Source organism: Podarcis pityusensis (assembly GCF_964106645.2).
Source record: "Podarcis pityusensis genome assembly, chromosome: 12".
NCBI lineage: Eukaryota > Metazoa > Chordata > Lepidosauria > Squamata > Lacertidae > Podarcis > Podarcis pityusensis.
In genome coordinates, this window is record NC_138037.1 from 12,632,276 (window position 1) to 12,654,235 (window position 21,960).

Sequence of the window (21,960 nt, forward strand, 5' to 3'; positions counted from 1 at the left end):
GGCTGGGGCTGATAGGAGGTGTACTGTAAAACATCTGGAGGGCGCTAGGTTGGGGAACACTGATTTAAACTAATATTGCAGCTTCCTATGTGAGCGTTATCTGAAGCAGGGATGTGAGGACTAGGAAGGCTGTTCAGTTTGCTCCATGGATAGATTGGTTTTATGACTACGTTTTGTTTCTGACAGAGCCAAGATTTCCCAGCCATCACTTGTTTGAGCAGCGGAGCCCTCCTCCTCCTCTACCGCCCCCACTCCTCAACAGCACCCACCCCATTCCCAACCAAAACCCGCACCCTTTCAGTCAGCCTGGACCAGGTTTTAACCAGCAGGGGCAGCAGCACATGTTCCCCAGAGAGAGGATGGTGAGGCCAAACATTCAGCCGCAGGGCCCCGTGGGAGTCCTTCACTTCAACCAGCCTGGAGCAGCAAGTGCACGACCTTTCCTCCCTCCCAGACAGTCATTCATGCAGGTGCCAGGCCAGCCGTTTTTGACAACTCTCACGCAGCCCAACATGCAGGTATGAAACGAAAGCAAAAGTTCCTAGGAATCTGCATTTAGAGATATTGTGACAGCTTTAACCTAAGTTCCCAAAAGTGCAATGCCTCCAAAGCTGCCCCAAAGTTATTACTCTAGCACACTTTTCATACCACTTTGATCAGCAGGGCAGAACCTAGACCTGCCGTCCCCTAAGTGCTGCAAAAAGTATGGTAATTGTATTGATGAGTGCTTTGAAATTAATGTCCAGGTTTTTTTGCAGTATCCTTTTGCCCTCTTTTAGAGACTTTTAAAGCATGTAACAAACACATTTAGTTGACCCCCTCCTCTCTCTTGATCTTTTTAGCTGTGGGCCTAAGAATAAAGTGAGTTTGTGCAGGTGCTTACTTTTTTCATCTTACCTATTCCTTAAGAGCCTCAAACCGTTTGTTGCTTATGCAGGGAAGTGTGGAAAGCTTTGAGAAGTTCTCCTGTGCACAGAGTTGAATGTTTAATGTTTGAATTGATGGTACAAAATATAGATGAAATTTAAATGTGCCTTTTTATTGCTGCGCCAAGCATGAAAACATATTTATCCCCCTGTGCCCAGTGCTAATTGAATTACAAGGTTTAGTGGCAACTTTGTATTGGCATAGTGCTTCAAAGTGAAGATATTAAACTGCTTTGATTTTTGCAAGGCTGTTCACAGCTAATGAGATTAGAAAAGTTTGTAATGCAACATTTTGTTCAATATTCTATGGTTTCCTAAATTGATTTATTCCAGAAGAAATATGAAAATAATCTATTGTTTAAAAACAAGTTCCTGTACAGTGAATAGATTAAGCATGCATCTAGAAAACAGCCATATTAGCTCACCACAAAGGTTAGAGCACCCTCTGCTGGTACTATTGTTTTTCATTTGAGGATACTAATAAATACACAATGGCTGGTATCGTGCATTCCTTTCACTTATTAAGCTTTCTTTAAAGTTTAACCATTGTGCTTTAGTAATTGTATGAAATGTTCAGACTCCAGTTAGACTTCTTCATTATTATTTTTTTAAAAGGAACAGCCGAAACATAATGCTTATGTGCAGTACAGCACTTTAATTTAGCCTAACTTAACTTTAGACTCGAATTGGGTGGTGGTGTGCTTATTAATAAAGGCCTTTTCTTTGCTGGTTATAGTAATTGTGATATACAGAGTGCTGGTTAAATCCTATTAGCTACTTAGAGCTTGAATGTTTAGGAGCAGGCCTTTTTTGAGTTTGCAGCTCATGTGTGCTTTCCTTTAAAATGTGCAGGGTCCCTTGCACCCTCCTTTGCAGCCACAGCATCAGCAGCATCCACAGCCGCCGCAACAGCACCACCCACAGCCGCATCAACAGCCGCATCAGCAGCATCCGCAGTCACATCAGCAGCATCCACAAACAGCCCAGCAGCATCACCAGCAGCATCAACCACACCAGCAGCACCAGCCACACCAGCAGCAGCACCACCTCCTTGCAGTGCCCCCCCAGCCTCTGATTTCTGTTGCCCCATCCCAGTTTAGACCTCACATGCAGGCACAGCAGCAGCAGTCGAGCAGCAATCGGATGCAGTGTCAGCAACGACAAGGTCTGGTAAAGGCCAGGCATGTAAGTGACATTTAAATACAGTACAGAAAACTCCTGTTTTGCGCATGTTCAAAGAACACACGACTGTGCATGTGCAAGCTGTTTTTGGACCCAGAAGGGGGCGGGGCGGGCTTATGTGCACTCCACTGATGTGTGTGATAACCTGGAATGCAAACCCCAGTTGTTGCCTGAAATAAAAAATAACAAAAACCCTAGTAGTTTTCTTAAAAAATGAGAAGGCTTGGGGAGTGTGTGTGTGTGTGTGTGTGTGTTTTGAGAGCGAATACAAACCTCTTGAAGAGCTACCTGCAAGTCTGTAGATTAGATCCCCCTGTTGTATGGTATGACACTATTAGTGTTGTGGCTTATCTCTTGCACGGCCTCTATGACGCTCCCTCCGTGCTAAATTCGTCTGCCTTGGCATTATTATTATTATTATTATTATTCAATTTATATACCGCCCTATACCCGGAGGTCTCAGACGGTTCACAGAACAAAATCAGAATATAAAACCACAAAATATATAATCAAAATAAAAACAACAACCCATTAACCCCACCCCTTGCTTACTAAGTATTTGCTTAGTATCAAAAGAACACTCTTATTTGGACAGTGTCTTGAGATTGTTATCTTGAGCTTGAGAGGCCGAGTAATCTTACTACTATTGGGCTGTGCAAAGCAGCACAGAGGAAAAGAGATTTCCATGGGCAGCTTTCTCAATGCCATGTTAAGGGTTCTTTCTTTCTCCCCTTCCAAGGGAGCGCAGTTTGAACATTCCAGTAGTGAGCAGGCAAATGATTCATTGCAGCCCTACCTGTGTTACTGAGTGATACTTCTTTAGTACTAGCAGTGATAGCTAGAAAGCAGAAATAGCCCTACTGCCAATGCTTCAATGAAGTTAAGACACATGGGGGCAAAGTGAGAAAGGAAAGGGACAAGGATTGGCTTCCAAACTGCAGTGATGATGTTGAGCAGGTTAACTGGCAGTAGAGAGTGCAGCAAAGAAGTGATGACAGTTCAGGAGAGACTTTGCCATGTAGTTTGCCTGCAAAGTTTTGAAAGAAAAGAAGGCAAGGATATGTAGGACTGGCTGTGTGTGTGTGTGTGTGTGTGTGTGTGCGCACGCGCTTAGAAACATTATTTAAGGAAGGCTGTGTCTGGAGGTGAAGTTGGCCACATTTGTTCACTTCTAGTCACAAATCCTGCAGTTTTGTCAATCCATGGTTGACTTTTTCCTTTGCTGTGCTAAAGAATTTTCAAACCGCTTAGCACTGCTTTGTCCCTCTGTTCGTTTTCACCTGTGTTTCTTGAGGCCCTCTGCAGGGTTGATACCTTCTCTGCCACAGAAAATTCTGTGCTGGGGAAAAAGATAACACCTGACTAGTTGTTAGTTCTGTTGCTTTGTCTGCTCTTCCTTTGGAAGATTCCATTCCTCAAAGCTTATCCAAGGCTGTTAGTACCATTAGCATGGCAAAGGGGACTATAGACCTGCATTTGCTATAGAAATGACTGCACAAAGAAAGGTGATTCAGAATCTCCATATGTTATCAGTTAAGCTACAGCAGAATCTGCATGCTTAAAAACTCAGTGCTATCAGGGGGTTTTTAATGTTGATTTTTTTTCCAGAACACACCAACACAAAACATGGTGAAGCGTCCAAATCAGCAACTCCAGTCACCTGCTCCAAGGAACAGTAACTTGCGGGAATTGCCGATAGCACCTTTGCATGCAATCGAGGCTGCTAACAACCGAAGAACCTCAGCACCTGCTGCTCAAGTAAAACCCATTACCAGTACCATGCCTACTGCAAGGCCTGTTGCTAGTGTGAAGAACCAACAGGGAAGGACTGAGACAAAGCCTAGAGCAGTTATTCCAGTGGCACAACCTAAAGTGGAGATCAAATCTGAGCCAGAGGTAAGGCTCTGTTTATCTATGTAACATAGTTTTCTGCATCTATCCTAGTTTCCAGACAGGCACAGATGAGTAAACTGGAGAGATAGAAGAAACGCCTTTACCAGCACACACAATCCACTTATATGTTGGTGATTCCCTCATCTGCTGAAAAACATAAGGCACACCTGTTACTTATACTTACATCTGTTACAGCAAAAGTTTCTTATTGTAAGCCATGATCAGGAATTGGAGCTCACTGTCACCAGTCTTGAGAGTCAAGTGTGCGCTTTACTGGAATGAGAAGATGGAGCCTAAAGGAGAAGTCCATTTGGAATGGGGTATATGGGAAGCTCTTCCCCTCTGCCACCCAGATGTGGTCCACAGGTCATGGGTCAACCATGCCCAATGTTATCCTGTCTGTTGGCAAGATGCAGTGATAATATTAAATAATGAAATTCTGTTTTTGTGGAAACAAGAATTGCCTATATCTCTTGAATACCATTGAGTGATTTTGGAGAACGAAGTTACTGTGAAAGTTCTATTAAAAGTCCCTAGGTAGAATCCGCAGTGAACTTGCTTGAAACTCAGTTGCATGTAGCTCTAAGCCAAACCATAGCTTAGCACAGAGCAATTGTGCAGGCTCCCTGAGAGGAGATTGTGACTGTGTTGCTCATCTGCTGGTTCTGCTGTGCTGGACCAGACTTAAGTCATGCTTTGGCTTAGCAGGTTATATGAGCAGGTTTAGCTGTCCCATACCAAGCACTGGCTGTAACCCACAGGACAAACCTTGGTTACAATTCATAGTTTGTGTGGAGAGAGCTAAACCATGAACCTGGGTTCATTAGACATGTGGAGCTCAATACAGTGGTACCTCGGCTTACATACGCTTCAGGTTACAGATTCCGCTAACCCAGAAATAGTGCTTCAGGTTAAGTACCTCGGGTTAAGAACTTTGCTTCAGGATGAGAACAGAAATCGTGCTCCGGCGGCGCGGCAGCAGCAGGAGGCCCCATTAGCTAAAATGTTGCTTCAGATTAAGAACAGTTTCAGGTTAAGAACGGACCTTCAGAACGAATTAAGTACTTAACCCGAGGTACCACTGTACAGTAACAGTAAGAGGAGCAGAGTGGCCACAATCTCTGAGAGCCTGCACATTCAAATGTTCATGCTAAGCCATGGTTTGACTTAGCATAATGTGCAAACTGAGCTTTTATGGCTTTAAATGAGACACGGTGTCTTCTCCTCAGTCACTCTCCTGTAGTATAGGCATAATACTGAGTCTACCTTGCGGGATTGTTGTAAAAATTACTGAGACAATGCTTTGAATATTCTAAAGAACTATATAGCTGCTAATTCCTGTTATTATCCCTTACAGATAGGCTTGAATGATGAATATCAATGGTTTGTCACTGTAAATGCTAACTACTGAATGCTGATGTTTTTTCTGATCAGTTGTTACAGAATATAGAGTAACTGTACTCAGTGAAATAGATCACTTTAGGTTGAATAGGCCTGTAAAACTTAGACTAAAGTACTTTACCCTGCGAGATGGGAAGCTGGCTAATTGCATTTTGGATGGATGGCTATCTTCAGTGTTCTCAGTTTTTTGTTTCAGATGGTCAAAGTCAAGTGTGGTCCCGTGGGCAGAGAGTTAGATCTGGTACCCTTGGGTTCAATGCCAACTCTGCCACAGAGTCATGTAGCATCTTAATCTGAGTTAGAAATATGGTAAATGGGAATGGGGACCTGTTTACTCACATTGTTAGGGGAACTCAGATATTAAGACGAGCCTAGCAAATTCGAAATAGTATGCAAATGTAACTGATAGGTTCCAGTTTCTCCTGCATACACTTTCAGCTGATGACTCATTAAACACCTTACCTGCCAATTAAACATGAACATTGCGTAAGAGAATCTTTGTGAAAGTAATATGTGAGTGAAACTAGTTCAAGCAATGTTACATTGATTCCATGGTGCAGGATCTTCCACTTTTTCACTGCTTCCAAGTGCTGGTGATCTAAGCTGCTGTGTTCCGAATGAGGTTTCCTCAAGATGTATACTAAATAAAGCATATCCGGTTGGTGCTTTAGGGGGTTAAACTATTGTAGTGTTTAATAAGAAACAGTTCTTAGCCTATTATATTATCCTTTAACGTTTGTCCTGTTGAAACTTGCAAACTCAGGAGCAACACTTGGAAGCAGCCTTTCTTTTGATGTTCTTGATTTCCCTGTAGCTTCCTGTAAGAATGTGTTTTCTGCCAGAATTTTAGGCCCTATAGAAAGGTTATTTGATGCACAAAGGGTATAATACTTTCAGAAAAGCTTAAGGCTGGAATATTAAAGGCATTCCTGATATACCATTAATATTCCAACACTGCATTTGGCAACATTTTAATTCTGAAGAGAGTGCATGAGTTCAAGGTCAGAGAGATTGACTTGTGCTGTTCATTATAACCAATTATTGTGTGACAAATGAGTTTCAGATCAGGCTGAAAATTCTGTAAGAAAAATCAATAGTTCTAATCAGGGCCTTTCAGGTCATTTACCACCCTACCTTTTGTTAGTTTGTCAGAAAAGAGCAAGATAAAACCCATGTGACAGTGGGCTGCCTCTGCATTGTTACAGCTTCCATTTGAAACAATATTTTGAGATCTTGAATTATATTAATAGTTTAATTGGTTTCAGCAACTTCTAAATGAGTTCCGATTTAAAAGGCTTCAGTTTCAGCATTCTGATTTTTTTTTCATTAAGTAAAGTCCAAACTAGAGTCATGTGTTTTTTGACTCTTCATAGGTTGCCTAGTAATAAACTTGCATGGTAGCTATGTCATTTCAAAGCATTAGCACCATATTTCAGTTGATTTAAGATGCTCCTGGGAATGGATGCCATCAATGCACTCTCTTTTTTAAAAGCAAAACCAAATTTGACAAAGCTGGATAGGAGCTACTATCCCTATAACTTGTTTCCTTTGATGTTCTGTAGTTTCCTGATGAAGATGAAGAAACCAGACTCTACCGTTTAAAGATAGAAGAACAGAAACGCCTAAGAGAAGAGATCTTGAAACAAAAGGAGCTCAGGCGGCAACTTCAGGCTGGAGCTAGAAAAAGAGAGTTGCTTGAAAGGCTTGCACAGCAGCAGCAGTCTTCAACACAACAACAGGAGGAAGAAACTTCACAGTTGCCCACCAATGGAAATCCATTGCTTCCCCTTCCTGGTGCACAGCCTCGCCAAAATGTGAAATGCAGGCTGATGGTTAAAAAGCAAGACCCAGTAGCTCCAACCCCCCCTGCTTTTCAGCCTAAGCCCCCAAATATTCCGCAGGCTGGAGATAATGCACAATTTCAAGGACAGCAAATAAAAACAGTGAAGCAGCTAAGACAGACTAGGACAGTGCCCGAAAATGAGCTCCAGCTGCCATACAAAGGGTTGCAAACAAAGCCACCTGCAGCCCACATGAACCCGTCCCAGATTGCTCGTGTGGCATCAGTACAAGGCCAGCCTCAGGAACTGAAGCCTGGGGTGAAAAGAACTGTCATGCAGCGGGCAAACAGTGGTAGTGGAGATGGGCCCCATGTCGGCACCAAAGTCAGGGTGATTAAATTGTCAGGAGGGGTAAGTTACCAGGCTTGTCTGTCTTTTGTTTTCTTGTGTTTTTTGTGGTCTCTGTCTGTCCTGTTGGTGTTATTTGCAAAGGCCCGAAGAAAATGGAGATTGATAAGCACAGGCTTGGGGGGGACGACAACCCACATTTCAAATATTCCTGTTAATTTTGAACTGTCACAGCTGTGTATAGCTATTTTAAATCATTTCCCCTAATATCATACATGTACGTTTCCCCATATTGTAATCTTGAATGGTCTTGCTGAACTGATCGCCAAATGGATCAAGTGATCAGGGTAAGCACAAGTAGCATAAAGGAGGCAGACCACATGCTGGTGACTTAATAGAATGTTCTCATTTGATTTTGATCCAAATCAAAAACATTTGGTAACTAACCACAGCCCAAAAAGGGCAGTGAATGATGAACTGTACACTAACAATTTGTGGTTTTGGCCAGAAGATCTTCCCTCCTTTGTTCCTTTGATAGAAGCCTATGTATGGGCTGTTGCTCTCTACTTAGTTGTGCTTAGGTCACTACCTGATTACTAGGTAACAGAATGCCAGACCTTAGGAAAAGGGACAATAAATTGAGGAATAATTTCCATTTGGGAAAGTAGCAAATATGTAAAATCCCCCTTAAGGCCAGGAAATAGTGAGTTATAAACTGCGGTTTATGCAGCATTTTTCAGGAATAAAGCGTAAGAGCTGTGTATACCTCTTCTAGAAAGAAAATAAGAAACTTTGTTGAAGGACTTTGAAATGTGAGAACTGAGGAAATGGATTTAAGTTGAAGGGAAGTTATGTGTATGTTTAACCAAATTCTCTCCCCTCACCCTTCCTCCCTGTCTCCTAATGACAAGAATAGCAAAGTTTGTGTGCCTTGTTTTTCAAGTAGCAGAGAACTAGTTCACAATAAAATTACATTCAGGCTTCTGCCCTGACTCAGATTTTGTTGGTATTGCAATACACAGGATAGTAGCCAGGAAAGCTTTCACTTTGGAGTTCTCCACCCTCCCCATGTAGGTTATTCTGTCCTGTTTTGTGCGTCAGCAAACAACCTCAGCACAGGGTGCATATAAATGGTACTCTGATAGAAGTGGACAGAAAGGACTTGATAAAGACTAAGTAGAACTTAGCTAAGGGTTTATTTTGTTTATGTGTGTATCACATGCTGAACAGAAAAAATGAGACTCTGTAGTGCAGTCCTTTTCATAGCAAACATGACTTCTCGTCCACTCGCAGGCAGGATATGCCAAACAGCCTACTGGCCAAAACAAGTTATCTGCTCCTAATGCAGAAATATTCTTTGGGATATATTTGAGGCATTATTTAGTTCTGAGCCTTTAGTAAAGGTTCATCCAGTTTCGTGGAGTTGGACAGCATTGGAAATAACTTAAGGAGTGAGCTGAAATTAGTTTAGTTTGTTTCATGCAGTGTTGTTTTTCTTCCAGAAAAATAATTAGCTCTGTTTCCCACCTTTTTTAACCACTATGGTTAAATTGTTAGGATTCAGACTGAAATAGTTCAGAGTGCAGAGAAGTTGTTTTAAGATGTTCCTTACAGCTTAGTTGTAAGGTCAGTTCAGCAGGGGAGTAAGAAGCCCAGAGAGGCTGTAGAATTTCCTTGGAGATTGTCCTGTAAAGGTTGGACAGGCATTTGAGGGACGGTTTATGTATGGAGGTTGAAATACAAAGAAGCTTTGTGCGCAGGAGAGGCATCTGCCTGAAAGCAGTGCTTTCTTCGAAATGTTTTGCCGCAACATCTCCCACTGCTAAAGAGGCAAGTTGCTTTTTAAATTGCAGATTGGCATGCCTCCTTGGCAGTGTGAGATGCTGTGGCAAGAACTTCAAAGAGAGCTCCAGCTGAGTGTGCATGGTCCTAGCCTTCACGTGCATAGAGCTGCTTTGGATTGAGGCCAATGTATCCTGCCTTAAAGTATCAGATGGGAATCTCTTCCAGCTCAGATTATAGTGATCCTTTGAGGAATCACTTTCGTTTACAAGATTTTGACAGGCTTATATTCTTTATCAATAGTAATAGCTAAGCAATCTTAATTCCAACTGGTAAAAACTAAAGGATTGTTGAAATCATATATACCAGCGCAAGAAGTCTCCACAACAAATTGTTGCAGTTATTCAGTGTAGCAGATATATGCAGTCTTTTTTCAACCACTTGCCTGGTCGCCATAGGCAACTAGAAATTTGACATAGGTGCATGAGGTTGCAGAAAGGAAACGGAGTATTCAGCCCCTCCTTTAGCAACCACCTGCATTTATTTTCTGGACAGCAGGGGTTTATTCACCTTCTCTCCTTCCAGCGTGGGTAACAACTCAGTGTTTGGCCCTTCTGCTGACAACCCATTATAGGGTTGTAGGGTAGGAAGCCCTCCGTTCCCCACTTGACAGAGAAAGCAAGCAGGCTGCTGGCAGAGGCATGGAGTGCTTCATTCCTTCTCCAGCAGCCTGCTGGGTTTCTGTACTGGGTGCACAGGAAGTGAAGCTCCCTCTTATGCATCCATCATTGCAACTGAGAGAGCTGGCGGCAGAGTAGAGTGCTCCTTCTCTCTGCCTTCTGGGTTTTTATGGTAGACTAAGGATGGCAAAGCCCACCACCTGCAAGCAGTTTTGAAGGGTGGTCAGGGCCACCAACCTACCAATCACCCAACCTCATAGGACGGCAACTGTAATGCCAGTGGATCAGCACAGACATATCTCTTATCTTAGCGCTGTCCCACAGTTCTAAGATTGGAGATAGGCCTCTGCATGCCCTTTGAGGGTAAAAGTTAGAAGCAGATGTTTATCTTCAATCTTAATGTTAAGTACCACAGTGCCACACTTATCTCTGATCTTAAATACTGTGGGACTACAACACTAAGATCAGAAATAAGAGATTGGAAAAGCCCAGGGGGCATGGTTTGCCCAAAATGGCTTTCTGGGCCAAATTCAGAAGTGGGCCTAATTAGGCTCATGAGCTGGAGGTTTCCAACTGCTGTGCTTAGTCACTCAGCAGGCGAAACTCCTACATTTCTTGCATGGGCACACGGGAGGCTGGGGGTAGATCTAGAACGATTGATGCCTCTGCTGACAACCTATTGGATCCACAGAAAGGAGTATCACCACTTAGTCGTCCAGCACAGAAACACAGCAGGTTGATGGTGGAGCCTTGACATGCAGGACAGACTTTGCTTCCTGCATAACTTTTACCATGACTTCACGGAGCACTCAGCATAGAAACAAGTGAGTTGATGGAGTGGGAAGAGAGTGCTCATTTCTAGTTAGTACAGTGTTTTGCTAGTCTGTTTTTTAGTCACAAGAGAGGCTGGGAAAGGAAGAATGGAGTGCTTTGCTTATTCTCCACTAGCTACTCTTGTGAGTAAAAAGCAGGTGAGTGCAGGGTATTGCCAGGACTAATTTATCAGGCTAGGTATATTTGGGTGATATATTTCCTCTTGTTGCAATACACAGACATATTTCACGCTGCAGAGTTCCTAAGGGACTTGCTGTATCTTCCTCTAAACTTCTAAATAGGGGTGAGCCAATTTTCCAGTGCAGGCAGGTGTATAGCTACATTCCTTTGTACAGAAAATTGCTACTAAGCATGAAAACTCAGATCAAGATGCTTGATTAAATTTTCAATAGTTTGTCAGAAGGTTGCAACCATGTTACTTTGTTCCACATGCTGCACAGAGAAAAGGGGAGTTATTGGCAGCAAGGGAGAGAGTCTGGACAATTTTGCTAGTCTAAGCTTACACAAAGATTAAGTCTGTCAGAGCCCTCTGTAAGGTAGACATCCCAAATCCTGCTGAATGTCTAGTTCTGAGTCCTGCCTAGAGCATGTTTTGGTAATTCTCCTTTGAGGCATCTATGTATTCTTCCTTTGGGTCAAGGTTTTGAATGTAAGTGTTCCATCAAAATCTGAACTCATCTAGGCCAGCTATATCATGTTCTGGCTGAACAGTATATTGATCTTCTGGTATTGCAGCTCTTTCTGAAAGTGTTGAGAACTACCAGCCTGTTGAAGACGTGTTTCCATTTTTGCTTTTGTTCAGACTCATTGACAAGAATATTGATGTTGGTGCTTTCAGCACAGCTGTGCCATTGCATGTTATTGCAAAGCCAACTGCAGCATTTGCTGGACATTGTGATCTTTAATCCATTGTTTTCAGAAGTTTGAAGAAAAGTCATAATTCTTCTCCTTTAGAAGTGTATTATGAAAGCACTACCCTGCTCACGTTTGTTCATGAAACATATCATTTATATCAGCTTCCCTATTTTTCACATAGAAAACCTATGTATAAGGTGGTAGATTGGCATGCAACATATAAACTGTCAGGTAGGGTGCACAGATATTCATGGGAAATGACCATTCAGCTCACCAAAGCTTCCTATTGTGTAGCACAGGAGTGGGGATCCCTGAGTTATGGGTTTAATTAAGCTGGGAACAGATCCCAGTTTGGCCCATAAGGCTGTTTTCTCCAAACCACTTGCCCCAGTCACACACTTGACATCATATGTGATGTCAAGTGAGGGACAGGTGAAGATGCTACTGATTGGCAGTTAGAGCAAGCCAGTTGGGGTTGGCTGCACTACTGAGTTCCCACTGGGTAACTAGCTAGCCAATCCTTGAATGGGCTTGCAAAGAGTCCTGCTCAGCACTCTGAATTGCCAGTGATCAGCTGATCAGTGGTACAAAGCACTCCATCACCATTGTGACATTAGGTGATTAACAGGTGGTGTTCCCACTCACCTGTCAAATTTGGCCTGTGCAGAGTAGGGGAGATAAGGATCGGGCCTGCTACGTAATTCCAGTTCCCTAGGGTTCCTTTACCTTTACCTTTACCCCTGTTGTAGCAAATGAGAATGAGGCAAAACACAAGTGTATGTAATCCCACCTGTGCTTGCTGTTCTCTGTAACCATATTCTCTATGTAGGAATTTTCTTATTTCAAGCTGCCTTTATGCTGTGGTTAGGGATACGTGTTCCCTGCAAGTCAAAAGTCAGTTTTCTGCCTTGAGAAAAGAACTATTATGCAAATAGCACACATGGCAGGAATCCTGATCACTTACTCATTGATCTGCAGGTTGCTTTGAACATTTCAAACAGAAATATTGAAATGGAGAACCTCTTTCCTTACTGCATTTTTGGCCCAAAGAAGACTGTACCATGGAAGTTGAGCACAAAATATATACTTACATTTACATTTTTACACTGTGTATTAGAAGTTTTTTTTTAAAAGAGGGCTGCAGTGTTTGATCAAATAGGTTCATCTATTAACCTTCCAGACCATTAAAAAAGTGCCCCTGATTAATTAGGTGCCATTTTAGGAGAGAGAGCCCTTCTCTCTCCCCTAAACTGGTGCCTGCCATTTGCTTCCCTCTTCTCTATTCTCTGTCCTTGTGGACATCAGATGGAGAGATGTTGATGGAGACTTGCAGATCCTTGGGGTGCCAGCACCTTTGTCTCTGGAGGGTGTTGGTGTGGCAAGGAAAAAATATTATTCTACCCACCACCAAGACACTGGGCACTTCTAGACAGGTTGTTAGGCTCCAGTTCTGCAGATTTGCTCTGGAGTGAGCTCCACTGAAATCAGTAAACCTTACTTCTGGATAGGTTGTTTCAGAAAGCATCATGTTCTCTCCCTCAGAATTGTTGGTTCTGTGCATTTTCAGATTTATACAAACTTGATGAAAACTTGTATGATCATTAACGAACTACTTTGTTTTGTCTAGGTAATGAATACTCATATAAGCTACCATATAAAATAATAAGAATTCTAAATTGTTGTAAGCCACCTTGAGTAAGTTTTTTTTTGTATAGGGTTGGACATAGCTGTCAGTATACATAAAACATACATAATATATTGACTTAGCAGAGCACAAATAAATTTAAAAGCATAATTAATCTTAGCAAACTCATGCTGTCATTCACAGTGGAATTTTTTTTAATACATCGTGACATCAGTGACACAACATGGGCACTTTCAGATTGACTTTTGACACACAAGATTTGCTAACACTTGCTAAGAATATGGTGGGATAACACTGGGATAAGTTTACGCTAGGAAGTCAACCTCCTCACTCACTGTTGGTTGCTCAGAACAATGCTTCTGCTTTGCCTCTGCTTCTTGGGCGCATATATCAACGTTGTAGTAAAAGCTCTCTCAGAAATATCTTTGTGTGTCTCATCCTCTTTGTCTCGCTTACATTGAAGTTTCCAGAGTAACCATAAATTTAAGAGAATTTTAGAAATTGTGTTAAATTTGCATTCATACTACTACTTGTTGATTTGATAAATAAGAAACTATGCTCTTCAGTTGCTGTGACTCATTCTTCAGAGGAGTGTTCATATCATGTCATTTGCCTTTTGGACTGGCAACAGGTTTTTAGTAGGAAGTCTTTGCCAAGGAGGAAGATTTTAGATATTGGCCATTCAGAACTGGGCTACTATTTGGCTGAATGGCTGCTATGACTCGCTGCTTTTGCTGCTTCCTTTTCAAGCTTGTTGCGTTGTCTGCTAAGGACTGCTTTTGGTCTTCAGTGCTAGCTGTATTATTTTGGGGTCTCTTTGGTGAGGTCTTCTCAGTAGGGGAGCCCCCCCCCCCCTTAATCTAGCCGATGTAGAGTATGCAACCCAGGAATTCTCTCATGACCTCTGAACTTCTTGGGTGCAAAGTGAGAGTGGCAGTATTTTTTGACTGGTGAGCCCTTTGCAAGTATTCAGGGCTAGGGTAAATGCCCAGCCTCATCACTCTGGAGTTACCAGTGTTTGGTTTGTGTCATAGTTTTAATTGCATTCTGTACCTGGTCTGCAGTGGATATTTTTTCAGAGCTGGGTTGTGCTGTTGCATCCCCCCTCCCCACCATTGTACTAAATGATTTTTCAGCTGAATGTTTAGGTGGGTATTAAAATAGGTGAAATAGACAATGCACACACTGCTTCCTTCAAACAAGAAATAACCTCACATCCCTGGGTTGTTCCCCAGCTCTTTTCCTGCTTAACTCAGCCTCTTACAATGCCTGCCTATTTTTCTACCAACTACTCTGTCCCCCTTCTAAATAAATTTAGTTGTAACTGAAGCCAGATCAGCACATGCAATGGAATTAAGGTGGAAGAGGCCTAATTTAGTAGAATGTACAGAACCACTTCAGACTGCAAGTGTAGAATCATGAATGCACCCATACATAAATCACTATGCAAGTAAAAAACTAACACAACGTTGGCTGTGCTAGAAACTTTCTCCCTGATGTGCATTTATATATTTATATTTATATTTGGGTTTCAATATTAGGGAACATTCAACAATAGATATCCCCCACCTGCAGTGTGAATTCTTGTCAGCCACTTTTTCCATCTCATTCTACTGTCTTTCTGGGTTGGGCCCAAGTCCCACTGAAACCCATGAAAGAAGTTAAATACTATTCATTTGAGCCCCGTTGTATTTAACGGAGCCTAGTCTTGTCAAACCTTTGCCTCTGTCTCTCAGCCCCCTACTTTCCAGACCCTCTGACTAAAAACCCTTAGGCTCAGTATCCGCTTGCCCCCTTCCTTCTGCTTTCATTGTGCTGTTATTCTGTCCTTAGACTCTGTATTTTTCCCTTTCAGCCATACTGGCCTTTCCTTTAAACTTAGAGTAGTTGTAATGTGTACTACTGGCATCTTCATTTGGAGCAGCACTTGACAGAAAAGGGGTTCACACGATTTGCACACAAGTGACAGCACAACACAATGATATATTAGCAATTTTTATTATACCTTTCTTCCAAGGGACTCTGGGTGCCTGGTCTTCCTTTTTCCCACAATCCCCAATTTTATCCTCGCAGCATCCCTGGGGAGAGAGAAAGTGACTGCCCTTAGGTGAGCTTCATGACTTAGTAGGGATTTGAACATGCATATCTCTGGTCCTAGTCCAACACTCCAACCTCTACATCACACGATCACCTTGTCACTGAAATCCCTTTTGTACATGCAGATGACCTTTATCTCTGTCTGGCTTCGCCCCTGCATCCCCATAAATCATGAAAATGGTAAATCTAGTACCCACTTAACATTTTTTTTCAGCGATACTAAAGCACAACACATGCACAAGGAAGCACTTGTGACAAGCTTGTGCTACAGAATTGAACCCCACATGGGCAAATGGGGGATTTTGTAGAAATAGGTCACTGCAAGAGAGAAAGACACTAACTGGCAGAAGCTTTGACGTTTGGGGGTGAGAGCTGATCCCAGGGTATTACTCCAGCCATTATGAAGTTACTTGCCCATTCCTTGAATTAGGTGGACTGACGCTATTAATAATTATTTCTTCCTCTGCTTCTTAAACTTAAAGGATCATGTATGGAAGAGGAAGCTTCTATCATCACAGTCCCTAGACGTGATGGCAGTTAAGGGGTTTGAAGGGCATATTTTTACACTGATCTCCCCAGTACAATTGTAACACATAGAAACATAAAAATATATTAACACTAGTATTTGTTCCTGAGATCAAATAAAAATGCATTGTGGGCTAGTGATGGCTGACTTATGGGCAGTTCTTCTAGAATTTCCTTCACTATAAATAAATCCATTAGCCTGTGGAATAGCAAGCACTAAGATTTGAGGTTATTGTGCTAATTGTGACAGTATAAACTAGTATGGCGGAGTAGTGATGATGGCGGAGTAGTGAAGCAGGTTTGTGGTTATTGTCCCTATATTCCTTTTTGGTGATGGAATTTCATGTGTACATGTTGGATGATACCCATTGACTACTGTGGAATTACATAATGCTTAACATTAACTGCTGTTCAACCATCTTATGTTGTTGTTGGGTGATTTCTCCTTAGCCAAAGACTGACCTCCCTTGCTCAGAGTGATATGTCTAGTCCTCTGTCGTCTGAAAATGCTGAGTCTTATACTGGACCAAGAAACACACCTTAGTCTCTGTGGAGAACTGCACTAGTGGGTCTTTCGTATATGGAAACTCTGCTTTGTTTTATGTAATTGTTGCAACTGTTGGTAGTCATAGTGTCTCCAAAGGCTGAAACAGCACAACTGTTCATTCCACTCTACACAAGCTATTGCTTGGCATTTATATTAGGAATGAAAAGAGTGGAAGGGGGGGGGAGGGAGAGAAAATTTTGCTTCACTTGGGAAGCAAGTATTGCTCTCTAAAAATGAGAACTGTTCAAAAAAGTTCAATTATTGTATACTTTTGGTTTTTTGCATCTGTATTGCTCATCTCATGCAATAAAAATGTTTAAATAATGTGTACTTTTATAGCCCTTTTATTGTGATCTCATAGATCATAACATCGGTTCTATTATATGGAAATCCACAACAATATTGGAGACAACTCACATTTCTGTTAGTGAGGGCAGGACTACAGCTTAGCTGTGATTTCATTCAGACTCTGTATTTTGCAAATTGTACTCAGGACCTACCTTGCTTGCATTAATTGAAACTGTGCTACTTAAGAACTTCAAGGTATTTTTCAGCTCCTACTACTGTAAGTATAGGTAGCACAATCCTACCCAAGCCCCGTGCTGTTTACTTCAGAGGGCTTCCATGGTCTTGCCCACTCATACCTCTCCACGCTTACATTCCTGCCAGAACTTTGGTCCCCCAGCTGTGCCATCCAAAGGTCTGTTCCCTCAAAAGACTTTCCTTTTGTCCCTTGCTGTCCTGCATGCTTGGTATTACCTCCCAGAACACCTGCAGTTTCCTGCCCCCAAACCCCTCTTCAAAATCCACCTGCCCTGTAAATCATTTGGCACAGCCCCTCGATTCCCATGCCTTGCTGTAACTCCGCCTGTAGCTAAAAGTGTTCATTGCTTCCCTAATTACCCTTCCTCCCCTCCCCGCCCTCACTCTGTTTCCTGAGTCAAATTTTAGAAGGTAGCCTCCTCAGGGCAGGGAACTGACCTTTTGCAGTCTGTAAAGCATTATGGCACACTGGTAGTACTACTGTATAGATCAATCAATAGCAATTGCAAGGAGAACTAATTTTGTTCCATAAAATGGACCAACGTCTTAGAGAAAGTACAGTGGTACCTTGGTTTACAACCATAATATTTTCCGGAGGTCAGTTTGTAAACCAAAACATGTTGTAACCCTAGGTGTGCTTTCGCCAATGGGGCCTCCCCCCACCAAAAAAAATTCCGTAATCCAAAAAAAGGTTGCACACCGGGACACGCACTTCCGGGTTTGCCGTGGTTGTAATCCAAAACGTATGCAAATCAAGATGTATGCAAACCTAGGTACCACTGTAGTAATGGTACACTTGAAACAAGTAGAGAGATGGCTTCTTTAAAGTACAGTGGCCCATTATTAGGATAGGCCATTGAAAAGGGTAATACAGTGGTACCTTGGGTTACATACGCTTCAGGTTACAGACTCTGCTAATCCAGAAATAGTACCTTGGGTTAAGAACTTTGCTTCAGGATGAGAACAGAAATCATGCTCTGGCGGCGCGGCGGCATCAGGAGGCCCCATTAGCTAAAGTGGTGCTTCAGGTTAAGAACAGTTTCAGGTTAAGAACGGACCTCCGGAACAAATTAAGAACTTAACCCAAGGTACCACTGTACTGAAACCATGCATCATCTCAATTTCCTCTCTCTCCCCCCCCCCACCTCCCCAGGTATTTTCATCTCCATAAACTGTAATTATAACTTGTGAGTGTGTGTATGGAATAAAATAAAATATCAAGTGGGTGGGCACTTCAGTGTTGGGAAATGCATTGTGGGCTAGAGAGCTATAGATTACAGTGGTACCTCGGGTTACATATGCCTCAGGTTACAAACACTTCAGGTTACAGACTCTCCTAACCCAGAAATAGTACCTCGGGTTAAGAACTTTGCTTCAGGATGAGAACAGAAATCGTGCTCCGGCAGCGCGGCAGCAACGGGAGGCCCCATTAGCTAAAGTGGTACCTCAGGTTGAGAACAGTTTCAGGTTAAGAACAGACCTCCAGAATGAATTAAGTACTTAACCTGAGGTACCACTGTACTGGCATCTTTTGTCTGGGCTGGTCTATGCCCAATTGTCTTTCTTGCTATGAGTAGTTACCTCAGTAGCCAGGTGAGGAGAGCTCCTGCCTAGAAATTTCATGCAACTCCAAGGCATAGCAGCTGTTCCATCATCACAGGAAAGGAAAGCAGAGTCTATCCTGGTCCCAGCTGGAAAACACCTCAGAATACTTAGGAGACTTGCCTCGGATGAAGATACAAGAAACTGTTCTATCACAGAGGATACCAGAAGAGGTTGGGAAAGATGGCAGAGCAGGGATGGGAAAGGCTGGCTACATTTTTGGTATCCTTTTTAGAAATGCATTTGTGATTGCATGCCAAGCATTTAAGTCACAACTGATTTGTCATGTTTTTTGGGAAGAAAACCAACCCCATACCCAACCTCAGCTTTAAATTATGTGTTCAAATATAACTGCTGACTTCCTAGCCTTTGCTAAACATTTACATCTCAGCAAAGTTGGTTAGAAACAGATTCTAGAATTGTACTTCATTTTTGCTTCCTGCATAGTATAATTTGCTAACTTTTTTAGTTAAGAGGAAGTGTCTGTCATCATAACTTCTGAACCACAGACGCTTAGCCATTTTATTTTGCCCTCACAGAAGTCAGTAGTGTGTGTATCCCCACCACCGTTCCAGTTGGAGTTTTATTATTTTTTACCATACAACCATACATAATCTGTTTCCCAAGGCAAATGTAAACTGTTGTTGAGACTCAAGGTATATTTCTCAGTGATAGTTCTCAGTGTTCATCGAATTATGAGTTAATTGTTTCAGTTATAAAAATAAGATACTGAGTTATGTATTAAGAAATCATCACTTCATTAGCTCTCCCCATTCCTTTATATGCAGATTCTTGGGGTGCATGACAAATATTGCAAGCAAAATACAAGGCAAACCTTATCACCCATTTTTTGTGCGATCAAGGTATTGCAGGGGTTTGGGTCATCATTATTCTGCCCATTATGTTACTAGATAGAAACCAGTGAATTTGGTCAAATTTAACAACATTTCACTTGTCACTAACGCATGTGTGTTTGCATTTTATAAATTATTGTGTTTTGTGTTGCTAAACGTTTAAAGTCCTCCTAAGGCAAGATAAGATATTGTAGCAAGGACCATCTTTGTGGTTTTCACAGCTCATCAGTGTATATCTGTAACCTTTGAAGGGCATGTTTTTCAAATAACATGAATTCTCTTCAGAAAGGAAAAATATGGATGATTGTGCTGGAAATACCAGGAAGATGTGTAGAACAGTCTTTATAGCACCTTTGTGCATTCATGTAAGTCCCCTTTGATGCACTGGGCTTTGTGTGCATGGTGTTGCTCACAGCACACAAGTAAAACAACAATAAAACATTAATTTCCAGTAGTACGCTTAAATTGAATGCTATTGTGAACATTACCAGAAAAAAGAAAAGAAAAAGAAGTCACTCTTATCTTTTCCTGCTTCAATCTTCTCCTGTTTCTGCCATCCTGTAGGAAATAAGAATTATGAGTGTATGTGAGCCCAGGTAATGTATGGAATACATGAGTCTTGCTAGTGCATTCCCCATAGGTGTTCCAGACGCATTGCCATGAGAAATAAACCAGAAAGTCAATATAATTCAAATAATGGAATGTTGTTACCCACCCTATGTATACAGTACGACCACAGCACACATGCATTTTACTTAGGTGAGTTCAGTCATATGTGCTTGGCTCTGGAGGTGGTGGTCTTTCCGGCGATGGTTGCAGCAGAGGAGATGGCTGCAAAACAGGGAAGCAACATAGGCAAGCAGACAGAAGAAGAAAGCTGCAGGAGAGAGGAGAGAGACACAGAGCTGCAGGCAGAAGAAAAAAGCTGGAATGGAGCCACAGCTCCTGTCTCCCTCTGCATTTAGACCTCTTAGGAATTGGATACCATGACCATGTCCCCATATAAACTTGGTTTGTTTATTATTTATTTTATAATATTCATACGCTGATTGCAACCTCCCCCACTCAAAGTGGTTTACAAAAAGGTTGCAATCCTTCCCCTGGCCCGGGCAGTAAAAATAAGTATGTGCTGTCCGTTTCTAAGGCTTTGGTTCTTTGCGGTGGTGTCCCTCTGCTGATTGAAGACACAAGGATACAGTGGAGGCTTCTGTCAACAGAATGGGAAGGGAGATTATACTTGCTGATGCCCCCCACTAAAAAAATTGCTCCAGAGGCTTTTGTGGGGGATGGGGGAGCTTTGAAACAGCATGGACAGTGGCATGGGAGAGGGGGAATCAAAGGAAATGTTTACCTCTCTGTTCTTCTGATGGAAACCTTCACTGGACAAAAGCACTTCCTGTTAGTGGAAGGACACAACTGGACAGCCTCATTCACTGTATGATTACAGTTGTACCTCGGGTTACAAACGCTTCAGGTTGTGCGTTCTCGGATTGCACATCGCGCCGAACCTGGAAGTACCGGAACAGGTTACTTCTGGGTTTTGGCACATGCGCCGAAGCGCCGAATTGCAACCCATGTGTGCGCAGACGCGGCGCTGTGGGTTGCAAATGTGCCTCCCGTACGGATCACGTTTGCAACCCGAGCGTCTACTGTAGTTCCTTTCGCAAATTAAGCAGTCAAACAGGAGACCAAGATTCAATGCTATATGCAAAGTTATTGAGGGAGGACGTACGACTTCACTTCTACCCAGAACTTCCATTCGGTTTTTAATTCCATCTTCCATACCCCATTTAACTGAATGTGTAAGGACAAGTCCACTTGAGCATACTGCCCCATCTCATGCCAATGTTGCCATTGATTATAGAGCTGCCAGTTGGTAAATATAGTTGCTAATGAACTTGCTCAACAAGTTGGTTTTAGAGTATTTTACCCCTCGGTAAGAGAGAGAGAGAGAGCGCACAAAGGCTGAAAAATGGACGTTTTTAAATGTTTATAAAAAGGCTCTTGTTGAAAAAGGACTTTTTCTCTCCACGCGGGCGTTTGAGGGTCCTGTGGTGCAAGGTTTCCTGTCCGCTCATCTTCACAAAATACGTCTGCAGAGCAGTTTTTTGCTGCCTGTGTCCCTACAATGTGACACTTCACAAATCGACCCAAGTTTATTTCCTTTAAATGCTTTATCCGGCAAACACATCCCCCTCGCTGTTGGGTGATTTTTGAATTAGCTTTAGAAAAGATTACATGGATAAACACAGCATTGTCGGCGTTAATAGAAACCTGTGCAGTGAGGTCTATGGGCTGCAAGATCGGTAACAGTGCCAATGACAGTGAAGTATGGCCTTATCGAAAGGAGAATTCATAAGAGGCTGCCCTGGGACACTCCACTACTGTCCTTCTGTGTATCCTTACAATGTTATCTGTCCTCTCAGTACGGAGTATCAAATGTCTGTCATGAGTATAGAAATTAA

The 21,960-nt window shown here is 42.3% G+C and overlaps 1 protein-coding gene across 4 annotated transcripts in view; it reads left to right on the forward strand.

The window, feature by feature from the left end:
• The window catches only part of RBM33 (RNA binding motif protein 33), a 96,223-nt gene that overhangs the window by 46,302 nt on the left and 27,961 nt on the right, over positions 1 to 21,960 (forward strand). For 3 of the 4 annotated variants that reach the window (XM_080974001.1, XM_080974000.1, XM_080973999.1), the window contains exons 12-15: positions 187 to 518; positions 1,779 to 2,111; positions 3,717 to 4,004; positions 6,965 to 7,594. In XM_080974001.1, coding sequence (XP_080830127.1) covers positions 187 to 518; positions 1,779 to 2,111; positions 3,717 to 4,004; positions 6,965 to 7,594 — 1,583 coding nt within the window. Of the gene's footprint in view, positions 1 to 186; positions 519 to 1,778; positions 2,112 to 3,716; positions 4,005 to 6,964; positions 7,595 to 16,399; positions 16,821 to 21,960 lie in introns of those variants that run through there. The other variant, XM_080974002.1, reaches the window with a different exon arrangement.